The sequence below is a fragment of the Rattus rattus genome, chromosome 1 (genome assembly GCF_011064425.1).
Source record: "Rattus rattus isolate New Zealand chromosome 1, Rrattus_CSIRO_v1, whole genome shotgun sequence".
Lineage (NCBI taxonomy): Eukaryota > Metazoa > Chordata > Mammalia > Rodentia > Muridae > Rattus > Rattus rattus.
Genome location: NC_046154.1, coordinates 211455315 through 211469100, shown reverse-complemented (window position 1 = coordinate 211469100; position 13786 = coordinate 211455315). Strand labels below are relative to the sequence as shown.

At 40.2% G+C, this 13786-nt stretch overlaps 1 protein-coding gene across 2 annotated transcripts in view; it reads left to right on the top strand.

The window, feature by feature from the left end:
- Positions 1-13786, top strand: part of Ubr5 (ubiquitin protein ligase E3 component n-recognin 5) — a 107385-nt gene that overhangs the window by 59367 nt on the left and 34232 nt on the right. For both annotated transcript variants that reach the window (XM_032914587.1, XM_032914586.1), the window contains exons 17-26: positions 1759-1902; positions 1989-2100; positions 2310-2464; positions 2868-3065; positions 5753-5963; positions 7315-7441; positions 11205-11356; positions 11761-11856; positions 12240-12363; positions 13024-13121. In XM_032914587.1, the coding sequence (XP_032770478.1) occupies positions 1759-1902; positions 1989-2100; positions 2310-2464; positions 2868-3065; positions 5753-5963; positions 7315-7441; positions 11205-11356; positions 11761-11856; positions 12240-12363; positions 13024-13121 (1417 nt within the window). The remainder of the gene's footprint in view (positions 1-1758; positions 1903-1988; positions 2101-2309; positions 2465-2867; positions 3066-5752; positions 5964-7314; positions 7442-11204; positions 11357-11760; positions 11857-12239; positions 12364-13023; positions 13122-13786) is intronic.

Genomic DNA, 13786 nt, shown 5'->3' with positions numbered 1-13786 from the left:
AGTTCTGATTGAGATGGGTTTCTGCTGGAGGTGAAGTGATTTTCCTGTGCTATATTAGGATTCTCTAGAGTTCAGCAATGGTTGTCCACTGATGGGAGGTCCAAGGAGCCAGGAGTTGTTGAGACCCTGAGGCTGGCTGTCTCAGTTGGCCTTCTGTATACAGTGGAGTTTTGTAAGAATTAGGCTTTAATGCCAGTGAAGGAAAGGGATTTCCAGTGAGAGCAGTCAGGCAAAGGGAAAGAAACATTTCCTCTTTCTGCTTCCTTTTTGTAGGCTGCAGGTAGAAGGTGTGGCCCAGATTAAAAGTGGGTCTTTCCTCTTCAATTGACTTAATTAAGAAAAAGTTCCTCACAGGTTTTATTTAATTCCTAATGTAGTCAAACTGACAACCAGGAATAGCCATCACATGTGCCTTGAACCACTGGGGTGTTTTTAGCTTAACTTGTGGTAAGTTTTGATGTATACAAAAGTTACAGAGAGATACATTACTATTTCTTTTTAAAAAGTAAGACTATTTATGTGTATGTGAGGTGTGTGAGTGTGCACTCAGGAGAGAGCATGCAGGCATATGTGCCTATGTGTTGAATGCATTGGTACTCAAGTTAACAGGCCCTTGGGTGATGCTTGCTCTGTTCTGTGGACACTGGTCCTCTGCACAGTGCCGTGCTCTCAGTTGCTGAGCTGGCTCCGCTGCCCCAGCACAGCACTTGAGTTCCTGGAACTGGGAAACCAAGTGCTGACTTGTAGTCCCGAGCTCTGCTGTCTTTGAACTACCTCCTTCTTTTTCCTCTTTTTCTTCCAAGAAGCCAAGTAAATGGAAGCCATTTGCTTGAATGTCATTAATTGACCCTTTTGTCCCTCAGTACAGAATTTAAATTTCCCTATAGATATACAGTATCTGCACAGTAAAGATTTTCTGATTGCTTTTTAGTTTTGTAAAATATAACCTTGGAAAATATTTTTCATTTGTACATGATGGAAAGAGATAAACCAAGATCTACAATTTATAAGGGCCTTATAAAGCCTTTGATTAACTGTAGTTTCACTTCGGAAAATCAGGCTGGCTTAAACTTAGAAATACTAAGTAGAAGAGGTGAAATTTAAGTGTCCTGCTTCCAATTCTGTTTGAATTGTTGATCTATCTCATCTCCAGTTTGAAAGCTGTGTAGCCATAAGCTGTGGATCTGGTAATTTGAATTTATTAAATAAAATATTAGTAACATACATTTGTCCTCAGTCATGCTAATCCCATTTGAAGAGATTTGTGGCTTTCTAGGCTGCTGACCGGATGGGTGCCGTAAGTGCCAGAGCGGATGGAGGGTATTTCTGTATGTCTTTCTTTGGAGGTGGGGGCAGAAGGACCCAGAAATTGTTCAAGGCCCCACTCAGCTGCATGGTGAAGACCAGTGTAGGACACATGAGACCCCCAAAAAGACCCGTCTGTCAGATACTGCTGCTTAGACAGTGAAGACAGAAGAAGAGAGGTTTTATATGGGTGGACCTAGTTTTGTGTCAGTGAATAGCTTCACACTTACTGTGATTACCGGCTGTGAGAATTTTTTCTTTGTTTTGATTTGTTGATATAAAGAGCAAAGTTCTATGGTTTTGTCCAGGTTGACATTACACTGTGGTGTTCATTGATACATACTTACAAGGACTTAAATGTCTTTAGTATTGTCAGTTGGGCAAGCAGAATTTGCATGTTTTCATTCAAGCTTTTTAAAATATTTACTAATTGTATTCATCTCTTATTTCCAGGTGCTGAAGGTGGATGGCGCCTATGTAGCTGTGAAGTTTCCAGGAACATCTAGTAACACCAACTGTCAGAACAGCTCTGGGCCGGATGCTGACCCGTCTTCGCTCCTGCAGGACTGCAGGCTACTTCGAATTGATGAGCTGCAGGTATTTGTGTGGGAGTTGAGAGAATGTGGGCATGGACGCATGGAGAGTGTCACAGGGAGAGCAAAGTCACTTTGGTTGTTGTGCAGGTTGTCAAAACTGGTGGCACCCCAAAAGTTCCTGACTGTTTCCAGAGGACTCCCAAAAAGCTTTGTATACCTGAGAAGACTGAAATATTAGCAGTGAATGTGGATTCCAAAGGTAAGCCTTTTATAGTTCTTACAGTTTACATCTTATGTCACGTATGGGACATTGTTGGTGATTGACAGTTTTGCCGTGGTGTGTAACACAGCAGAGTGACATGTGGCTGGATGTATTCACAGCTGGGCTTGAAGAGGTTGAAGTTTGTTAAATGCTTGAACTGGGTAAGATTTTTCTAATTTTTCTTTTTATTTATGTTCCTTTGAAAGGTGTACATGCTGTTTTGAAGACGGGAAACTGGGTACGGTACTGTATCTTTGATCTTGCTACAGGAAAAGCTGAACAAGAAAATAATTTTCCAACAAGCAGCGTTGCTTTTCTTGGTCAAAATGAGAGAAGTGTAGCTATTTTCACTGCTGGACAGGTAAGAAGCTCATTTTATTTTTTTATTTTTATTTTTTTTGTTGTTCATTTTATTTTTTAAGAACAGATGCAAGACTGACATTTTTGTCCTATTTAGGGTTTGCCTATTGGAAATTAATGAACAATTCATAATACTTGGCAATTTTATTAGGAAAGCTTGTTTTTTCTAACATTTAGTTTATTCTAAAATAAATACACTTTCTGTAAAACCTTCATTTTCTCACCCCTTCATTTTCTCTTTCGGGTGGTTTTTTTTTTTTTTTTTGATGATAAGGTCCTGAGCTTAGGCAGAACTTGCACTGTTTATCCTTCCAAGCACTGGAATCTGGGTGTGTGTGGTCACGCTAGGCTTGTGTGATCATTTGTGACTTTGTTTATTATTTATTGTCTTTCATCTATTACAGGAGTCTCCTATTATTCTTCGGGATGGAAATGGTACTATCTATCCAATGGCCAAAGACTGTATGGGAGGAATAAGGGACCCTGACTGGCTCGATCTCCCACCAATTAGTAGTCTCGGGATGGGTGTACATTCTTTAATAAATCTTCCTGCCAATTCAACAATCAAAAAGAAAGCAGCTATTATCATCATGGCTGTAGAGGTAATCTAGCTTTTGAAATTACTTGGCATTTTAATTCAGAAGAAAATACTGGCATCTTGAGAAAATTTATGGAAAGATCGTTCATTGTTCCTTCCCTATAAGAGCTAATAGTCTGTTAATATAGCAGAGGTAATTATGAAAAATTGATGATTATGGTATAACTTTGTCTTGAAAAGGCATGCGTGCGCGCACGGGCACACACTGTTGGGATCACACGTGGATAGAGATAGAAATCAGACTGATTTTGAGGACATCTGGTGAGGGTGATAGGAGAGATTGCTGTCCATGGTACTAGATGTCATCTATGGGACTCAGCAATGTTGGCAAAATGTATTAAGCCAGGAGGGGAGGGGTTTATTGGTCAGAAGAAGCAGGTGGTGTGGCTGGGGAGGCCACAGGGTGGCATGTGTCCTTGCCCAAGGCACCTAAATTTGGAATGTATACTAACAGAAGAATTTTAAGTCATAGATAATAGATGTTTAGCAAATCAGATAAAGGCTAATGTCTAATCCAAGTCAGAATCAAAGCAAACTTGAATTCTTAGGATAAACAGGAAGTAGAGAGTGTAAAGCTGTGAGCTGTAGAAGTAGAGTTGTTACTAAGCTCTCCGTGCAGTTTAGCTCACAAAGATTTAGGTTGTGATTTGGTGTCACAGATAGAATCAGCCAATTTTAATTCGCTAAATGCAAGAGATCAAATTAAAGAAGAAAGAACAAAAGATCTTGTTTTAATTATTAATTCACAATTATCTGCCTCTGTTTGTGTGCACATGCATGTGTACATGTGTGCCAAGGTGCACATTTAGAGGTCCGCACTCAGCTCTGTGGAGTTGGTTCCCTTTTCACTTGGGTTCTGGGGATGGAGCCAGAGTTGTCAGGACTCCACAGCAAAGCACCGCTCCCTCTGAGCTACCTACATACAGCTGAAGGTTTGCAAGAATGAAGCTGCTAGTTTTGGATCCTCTAAAGGAATTTAGGAGGTGGGGTTAGCGTAGGTATTTTGATTTTAGACATGTGACCTTCGGGATGTTTATCACGTATGTATGAGGGCAGTGGAAATAAAAAAGAAAAATAGAAACCTGAAGACTAAGAGACAGAGCCTAATTCAGTGATTTAAATGTGACATGGGTAGAGCTGCAGATATTTTTAAAAGTTTAATTCCCGGTGCCCTTTGACATAGGGGTGAGCGTGAGCATTGCAGCATAGCTAAGCACGATACAGGCTGGTTATGAGAGTCTCCTGTATGTAGAGTTGCTGGTGCCAGCCAGGTGACTAGTGCGCTGTGTATCCTAGTATACAAAACCAGGAAACACACGTGTTAACCCATTACTACGACTAGTGTGCACTATCCTAGTACACAGAACAAAAGGAAACCGAGTGCTGCCCATATGCTGGGCTTCTGGTGTTGGGAAGCTTTGTCTTTACTTCAGAGCGTAAGTTCACCCAGAGTGTACTTAATTCTACAGTGAAAACAGCTTTTCTCGCACATGCCAAGTCCTTTACGATTTGGTTTCTCCTGTGGACAGTGATCCTTCTATGGCCCCTTCTCCCCCATGAGTTCAGGCAAGGAGGACTTAGCTTAGGCAGTTGTCTGGCAAGTTGTTAATCGCCCTTTCCTCTGTCCCTTTGTATTTTCATATGCACCTGTTTGTTTCTGGTAATAATGGTCTGTTTTTTAAAATAAAATAAGTGCTTTATACGGTATTAAATTTTCCATATCTTTAGTTTTAATCTCTATATTTTGTTTGTTTGTTCATAAGATTTTATTTTATATGTGAATGAATATTTGCGTGCATGCGTGTTTGTGCAGCATGCGCATGTGTGTTTCTGGTGCCAGAGGAGGTCAGAGTTGTGTGACAGATCCCTTGGAACTGGAATTACAGAGGGCTGTGGGTTCTGGGAACTGAATCTGGGTTCTTTGCAAGAATATCATGTACTTTTAATTGCTGAACCATCTTCCCAGCAATCAAACTACTACTTTTTGCTGTGAGACAGCTAATGATATTTTTTATGTATACCTTACAACATTGTTAATGTCTTTCATAGATCTGTCATTGTCTTTGGAAATTACACCTATCATTATTCCTAGAGAGTTTTGTATTTTATGTATCACAACATAATGTAACTTATTATAAACCTTTACTATTGTATATATCCATGGTTGTGGTGGGGTGATAGAGGCGCATGTAGAAGTCAGATCTCAGCTTGTAGGAGTTGATTCTCTTCACCATGTGGGTTTTGGGGGTTGAGCTCAGGTAGTCTGGCTTGGTACTTTACCCCTGGACCTTCTCATGGGTCCTGGAATGTAACCCTTAAACAATGAGGTGCTGGTAATTAAGTCTGGAGTAAAACAGACATCCTTTGCCTAATTGGCCGACAGTATTGCTAGAGTTGTCTCCATATCACGGGCAGGCATCTCGTTCAGCTCTTCAGTGTATCCATCGCTCTTTCACTGGCTACAAGTGAGTTGCTTCAGAACATTGAAACTTCTGTCCTCACCTGCGTACTCTCCTTACAGTGTACAGTTGAGTTGTCTCCTTTGACAGACCACTTGCGATCAGTTTCTACTTCCTTGGAGATACGATTATATTATAGTGGCCATGAGGCATTTCTGATGTATGTAATTTTTGACATGTTTGGTGTTGAGTTTCACTGAAGTGTTTTTTGCCCTCTTTTGCCGGAGGACAGAAGCAAACTTTAATGCAGCACATTCTCAGATGTGACTATGAGGCCTGCCGACAGTATCTTGTGAATCTGGAGCAAGCAGTTGTTTTAGAGCAGAACCTACAGATGTTACAGACGTTCATCAGCCACCGATGTGATGGGAACCGGAACATTTTACATGCTTGTGTATCAGTTTGCTTTCCAACTAGCAATAAGGAAACTAAAGAAGAAGAGGGTAAGAGTCACAACCATAGCGAAGCCTTTGCAACAAGAGTAGGACAAGGAGACTCCGGGAGCGAGGATGCGTTCTTTCACTTGATTTGACCTTAATCATGTGCTGGAAATATTTCTAAGGGTTAGATGTTGAAGCAGACAGTAAGCTTGGTCAGCGTTGATAGTAAATGAACTTAACTGATTTTATAAGTACAAATGACTTAAAAACCTTCATATTTTAAATTACATGTACATGTGTATGTCTATGGTATGTGCACATTGGTGGGTGCAAGTGTCGAAGAAGACCCAGAGGACACCCTGGAGGGAGCCAGCTGGGAGCCAGACTGTTGCTGGGGACCTTGCTCTGGTCCCTGGGAAGAGCAGTGCATAGTCTTAACTGCTGGGCCATCTCTCCACCCCTGGAACGTTATTTTTAGTTTACATATATATATTTCTGTCTGTCTGCTGTGTGTCAGCTCTAGGGAGGCAGAGGGTTTGGCTCTCCTAGAGGTGGAACTGTGGTGAATGTGAGCAGCGAGTGCTCGGTTCCTGTGGTCTGAGGCAGGGTTTGTTTCTGTAGCCCTGTCTGTCTGTCCCAGGACTCATTTTGTAGACCAGGCTGGTCTTGAACCTATAAACACTCACCTCCTTCGCCTCCTGAGTGCTAGGATTAAAGGCTTGTGTCACATTACCCTGACACAAAAAGTGCTCTTAATAGCTGTGAGATGCCTGTCTCTGGCCACGTCCCACCTGCAGTCCCCAATGAATTCACCATAGGAGTGTGGTATTTTAAGCCACCCGCATCAAGTTTTTGTTTTGTTGTTTAGAATTTAGAAGGGAAAAAATTTTAATGGAAAATAAATAAGGGTGTTCGTCACCACCCCCACTCCCCTCCCCCCCCTTTTGTTTTTTTGCTATGGAGTTTTTTATTGGCTAAATGAAGACCCTAAAGTGCAGCTCTGTAATTGTTTTGAATTCTGCTGTTATTTGTAGACACTGCATTTTCAAATGTGATCTGTAGGTTTTATTTTTAATGTCACCAAAATCACTAAGTTTGTATGTTCACAAGTAACATAAAAACTAAGACTGATATACTAATGATTGAGTCTTTTTATTTATTTGTTTTTACGTAAGAATGAAAGGTAAATTTAAGTTCCCTTGAGTTTATATGTTTGTATGTTGTTGAAATAAGGCAGAATAGAGAAACTGAATAATGGTCCTAGTTTCCTCTTACTAACATGCAGCTTTTAGCAGAGTGGTTACTTACCTTGTACATTGAAGCACTAACAGGCTGAGTTGTGCTTAGTGGCCAGTGTGTACTTACTGCCGGTTGTTTTCAAAGGTTAAATCCAATTTTTTTTCTCATATTTCAGAAGCTGAGCGCTCAGAAAGAAATACATTTGCAGAAAGGCTTTCTGCTGTGGAGGCCATTGCAAATGCAATATCAGTTGTTTCAAGTAATGGCCCAGGTAATCGGGCTGGATCATCAAGTAGTCGAAGGTAATAGGATTTTTACCAGAAAACTTTAATTGGAGGAAAAACGTCCAAGTACAGAAGCAGTGTGTCTCTTACTGTCGTGTGCATGGCTTGGTGGGGTCTCTTTTGTTTTGTTTTGGCTCCTTCCTGTAATACTGGGACAATGTCTGACTAATTAGAGTTCAGCTCTGAACACTAGGATCTCTCACACTTGATAAGCAGGATCATTTGAAAACTTGGCTCAGACTTCGTCTCGTAAACATGTTCTGAACTTGTCATTCTTCGTAGGTAGTTGTTTTCTTGAGGTCCATTCCTCAGATGCCTTAACGGTCTGGAAAGAAATGAAAGGCTGGTGTGTATTTTGAATGCTTGATTTTAAATTTTTTAGGTTTTCTGAGCTGTTGTCCTTTATATAACCCATTCAATAACCTATTTAAAATTATTAAGTGTTTGGTTACATGATAACATAGAGTTCAGTAGTTTCCTGTGGGGGGAAACAGATTTAGATATTTAAGTCAGAGTTGTTGGTATTGACAAGTGGTTGGCGAAAGCGCTGCTTACTGGGTGGTCATGTGACTTACTGGGTGGTCATGTGACAGGTAGAAAGCTACTTCAGGTCAGGGCTTTACTGGCCTATTTTCTGCTACACACTCACCTTCCCCTTTCTAAGTGTTTTTTGTTTTTTTTTTTCGTTTTTTTGTTTTTGTTTTTTTTGTTTTTTTTTTTCCTTCCTTAAATTGGCAGTAGGAAGGCTAACAGGTTGATAGGTTCCTGAGCTCAAAGACATCCAAATACGTTACAAAAACTCTCTGAATGATCAAATTATAATTTTAAATAGCAAGGAAACTTTATGTATCATAACTACATAGGATGGAAATTATTATCAGCTTATTTATTTAGAAGTACATTAAGCAAAGTGTTGACACCAAAATGGAAAACAACTTAAATTCTTCATGAAGAAATTAGTCTGAATTATTCCAGGTATTTCATTTCCTCAGGGAAATTGCAGGTGCCAGTCACTTTGGACTCTGATATGGTTGGTCCAGTGTCAATGCCGCCATCTTTTTCATGTAAGGATTATTTTGAAGGCAAAGACTAAAAGGAGCTTCAAGAGTGGGCGAAGAGTTGCTCACAGAAATAAATTTGCAGAGTAAGCTCCTTTGAGGAATTTGCCGAAGATTCCACTGCAGTGCTCTTACCCAGTGCAAACTCAGGGCTGCCGGCTGAACAGATGACAGCACAGGAGGCTTATTATCCACGCCGGGCAGTAGGAAGTCCACAGACTGCTTCACTGAAGTGAAACCCTCCACTAGCCTACAATGGATTTTCTAGGCGATGCCCCTTGATGAGTATGCAGGCTGGGATTCCTGAGCTGTGAGCTCAGAACCGATGCAGTCTCACTGGTGAATGGAATACTGTAATGACTCCAGATGGTGCTCTGGCTCCCGAGTTTGTTCTGTGACTCACTAGTTCCTGAGTACAAGGGCAGATTAGTGGATGCTTGGTTGGTGCATCTGATTGCAGGTGTGTATACTCTAGCGATTGTTAATCTGGAAGACACATGACCTTCACTTTTTTGTCACAGTGGTGTATTTGAACATGACTGGATTCTAAGGCTTCTGTAGCATGGATATAACGTGCTTACAAAGAGGAATTACATCATCCTTGAATTCTTCCATATTGTCAGAAAACACGATGACTCCAGGCAAGCCTATATGAAGAAATGTCAAAACTCTGAATCTTAGCAGCCAAGGTGGCATCGCCTCAGTGTTGTCCTCAGTGGCTGAGGATCCAGGTGAATCCATGAATTGTGTACAGCATCTTGAAGATGAATTTTCTTTTTGTTTTTGTTTTTTTATTTTTTAAGAATCTGTATGAGGAGCTGGGCAATATACTTAAAAATGTTCCCAAGACCTAATGAAGAAAAAGGTTAAGGACAATTTAAAAACATGGCAAAGAATGACCCCCTCATTAATATTGAATTGACTACATCACAACAACAATGCTGGGAGTTTGCAAGTTCAAGATGAGACTGTGGTCTCAATTTCCTTCCTTCATGTTTAATGTACTCTAAGCTAGCAGTTGGAGAACACCCCATTTGTGTTTTCCTTGGCCTATGTAGCGTTAATTTTTTAAAAATCTGAATGCCTTTAGACAAACATGTATACCTCTAGTTTGCCACTGTCTGTGTTACCTCATACTTGACTTCCTTTACAGTCCCGTACTTCCTATTTCCTATTTCCTACCCAGTAGGCATTTCACTGTGAACTTGAAATGAGCACGCTTCTTAAGAAGCCCCAAGCACACATTTATTTTCAGGTCATTACTGCATTTTCCCCAACTGTACTTTGAGTACAGCATGCTGGCATGCCCAGTGTCTTATCATCACAGTGTACAATCACTGAGGGATTCTGTCACTGGGAAGAAATCTGCTTTTCTCTCTGAGTGATGACTTTGACTGAAATAGTCACGGCACTCTGCTCCCTTCTTCTGTCTTACAAAAACTTTTAATCTTAAATTTTTAAATTGGGAAGGGGGAAGAATGTTTAATAGATGTTTATAGGAGTGAATATTATAATAGGTAATACATTATTTGAGACATTAAAATTTACTTTGTGGGGGTCTTTCAGTGTTTATTCCAAAAAGGACAGCACAAATAAGTTTCTAAAAATGTAATTCTGGAAGTAGCATCTTAAAAGACATGGACGTGCCCTTACTTTTTAAAGCAATGATACGTTGATGTGGGAAAACATTTACTCTGAGATTAAATAGTTACTACAGCTGGAGACTCAAACATTAACAGTCCTTTAGGGCCATTTATGTTCTCATAAAGAATCAGGTCTCACACTAGAAGTCATGTCTTTGGCATTATGGCTGCATGGAAAAAAAGATGTCCCCCTGTGTTATCTTGCCCTGACAACTGAGTTTTTATTTAGGAGCTTTAAAAAGTCTGGCTCAATGGAGGGATTTGGGCTCTTTTAATTTCTATTATTCCTAGTGTGGTTATGTGGCTGTTGGAAGCTTTTTTTCAGGTACAGTACAGGTTTCTGTGTAGAAAGGCACCAGTTCCCATAACGAGGTCTTTGTGAGTAATCTTTTTAGTGATGCAAACCACCTGTACAGTGTTCTTTTTTCATAGCAGGCGGGAAAAAAAAATCAAATCAAGCCCCAGATAGTATCAATTTTAGTTCAATTTCTTGAAGATTTGAATGTACTATTGAGACTTTTTGTTTTGTTCGGTTTTGTTGTTTTTTGTTTTGGGGGACTTTTGGGTATTAAAACATTTAAACTGTTCTTTGTTTTAAAATTGCTCATGTGGATATTAGTTCAGTTGCTTTTGAGTTACAGAAATGGGATTTAGTAGGCTAACTTGATCTTGTACTAATAAGTAGTTTTATTGATAATTGTTATTAAACTTAATTTTTAGGAAATGGGACTGAAAAACTCTTCTAATGTCTAGTTGTTCGTTTGTCGTAAACGCACAGAAGACTTAGAATTAGAAGACTTTCTAATTCTTCCTCACTGAGGCTTTTGTTCCCTTGGCTTCAGTCTGTAGGCAGCTACTGTAATGCTTTCAGTGTTGCCCTGGGTGCTAGACTCCCAAGCTTCCTCCCTGTCTCTGCTGACTCATTCTGTGAGCTACAGAATTACCATTTGCCCTTCCTTCCCTTGCCTGGAGTGTGTGCTTGTAGACCAGTCTTTGACCTTCTCAGATGAGAATTCTGTGTACACGCCTCCTGTTAGTGAGCCATGGTAACCAGTTGTGGTTTTGTCCGTGTCCTTCCAGTTTGAGATTACGGGAAATGATGAGACGGTCACTGAGAGCAGCTGGTTTGGGTAGACATGAGGCTGGAGCTTCATCCAGTGACCACCAGGACCCAGTTTCACCCCCCATAGCTCCCCCTAGTTGGGTTCCTGACCCTCCTTCAATGGATCCTGGTAAGAGCTCTTGTTTTATTCAGTGTTTAATAAAAAGGCAAGGTTGTGAAAGGAAAAAAAGAATGAACATTTTGTGAAATGTTTAAAAAATTGTGAATGTAGCATGGTGAACACAACAACTGGATTAGTTGAAAAATTGGTTTACAGAGTTTGTTTTTTTAGAATTTTCTCTTGACATAATTTATTTCTGTACTGGTAAAAGGCAAGACTGCCTCTTGATTGATAATACATCAAAATAATGATTTATCCAGTGGATCCTCCTGTAGTCTGGAAAAGAAATTTCCACTTAACCTTTTGCTGGATTTGGTCATTGGATTACGGAGAAAATCCTTAAGGCCTGTTAAGAGAATGGTTAGGGTATATGCCCTTAATGATATGCGTCCTGCTGTTCTGTTTACTGAAAGATGGTGACATTGATTTTATCCTGGCCCCCGCTGTGGGATCTCTTACCACAGCAGCGACTGGCGGTGGTCAAGGACCAAGCACCTCCACCATTCCAGGTAAGACTATACTATATGTCTATATGTTTATGTGGGCTTTTTGAATTAAAAAGGACACACTTTAGTAGGGCTTTGAATAAAGTTTTGTTCTTTTGTTTTGGATTTTGGATTTGGATTTTGGATTTTTTTTTTCCTTTGCTTAAAGTATTTCTGTGTGCATCCTCTTCTATACATATATATATTTTATATGCATTATGGCATAGTGTTTACATATATACATTAAGAAATCATTTGAGATTCACAAAATGTTAATATGATTTAATTCTTTATAATAAGTTAATTAGTCTATGGATATTTATTGTTCTATTGACTTAGTATGTATCTGATAGTTTGGAGAACTCTGCCTTGCTTACTTGGTATTAAATGATTCTGCTTAATTACAGGTCCTTCCACAGAGCCTTCTGTAGTAGAATCCAAGGATCGAAAGGCAAATGCTCATTTTATATTAAAATTGCTATGCGACAGTGCAGTTCTGCAGCCTTATCTACGAGAGCTTCTTTCTGCCAAGTAAGAGGCTTAACAGACTTACTGTGTAAAGACCCTGTGACTCAGTAAACACGCCAGAATCAATCAGTTTTACTCCTCTGTCACTAAAACACCGCTCATGTGAATTCAGAGCATCAGGATTGTCCTTCCTCTGCTACTCAGTGTTCTTCAGTGAAAGAACTTGTCAGCATCAGAGACTATACTGAATGAGTAGACCAACTTTTCTATGAGCTGCATATGTGTGCAGCTTTCTTTGTGGGAACAAAAAAGCACAGAATGATGTTGGCACAGCCATCATCTTGTCACTTAGGAGGCTGAGGCAGGAGGATCATGATCAGTAAGATTGTTTCTCTAGCAGGATTATAGAGTAGTCTTTCTGTGATGCAGACAAAAGTTATCATCAGTACTTCCTTCCCAGTAAAATAGGCAGATCACTTCTGTTTATGGTTTGGTCTTTTTGTTTGGTTTGGTTTGGTTTGGTTTGGTTTTTTGGATGGGTGCGGGGAGGAGACTGTGTCTCACTGTGTAATCTTGGCTGGCCTGGAATTCTGTAGACCAGGCTGGTTACTCACAGACTGCCTGCCCCTTGCCCCTGCCTCCAGAATGCTGGGATTAAAGGCGTGTGCCACCACACCTCGCCCAGAAGATAGGATCCTAAGGTGTAATCCTTTGTCATTTTAGGGATGCGAGAGGGATGACCCCGTTCATGTCCGCTGTGAGTGGCCGGGCCTACCCTGCTGCAATCACCATCTTAGAAACAGCCCAGAAAATTGCCAAAGGTAACGGATGTAGGTCAGGGCTACGAAAGACGCTCATTTCAAAATCGGAGTGGATTCTGTTCATATCTACTACTGGGACTATTCAAACTGTATTTGTGTATATAAACGATATCATTGAGACTCCATCAAGTATGTCTAAAATTTTTTGTTAATCCATTTTCTAACTTTTTATCCAAAAAACAATTAGTATAAAGTTTTGACTTAAAAATAATAAGACTACGCTTAGAATTCATAGTGTAAAATCTTAATAAAAGTAATACAGTATTACCTGATGGATGTGGTAAAACTCTGTGGCCATAACGGACTGCCACAGTAGGAGTTTAAGCAAGAATTAAAGGGATATCGATTTCTTAAAAGATGGGTTAATCCTTTTCCAAACACTGGTGTTAATAAATTGTGATGCGGTCTTGCTAAATGAAACAGACTGAGTCTTAGTGTTTTTCAGACTGTCTCACTGTATAGTACAGTCTAACAGGTCTCTTGCTGCTGCTTCCAGTGTGCTGGGATTGTAGGTGTGCACTGTCAGATCTGGTTACAGCTTGGGCCTTCACTATTGGACGGATGCAGGGCTAAGAATCCCAGTGCCTGGGCTGTTGCTGTTGCCACGTACAGTTACAGGGTGGTTCTGTTTTGCCTGCTTTGCTCTATCTAGCATTGGTTAGATT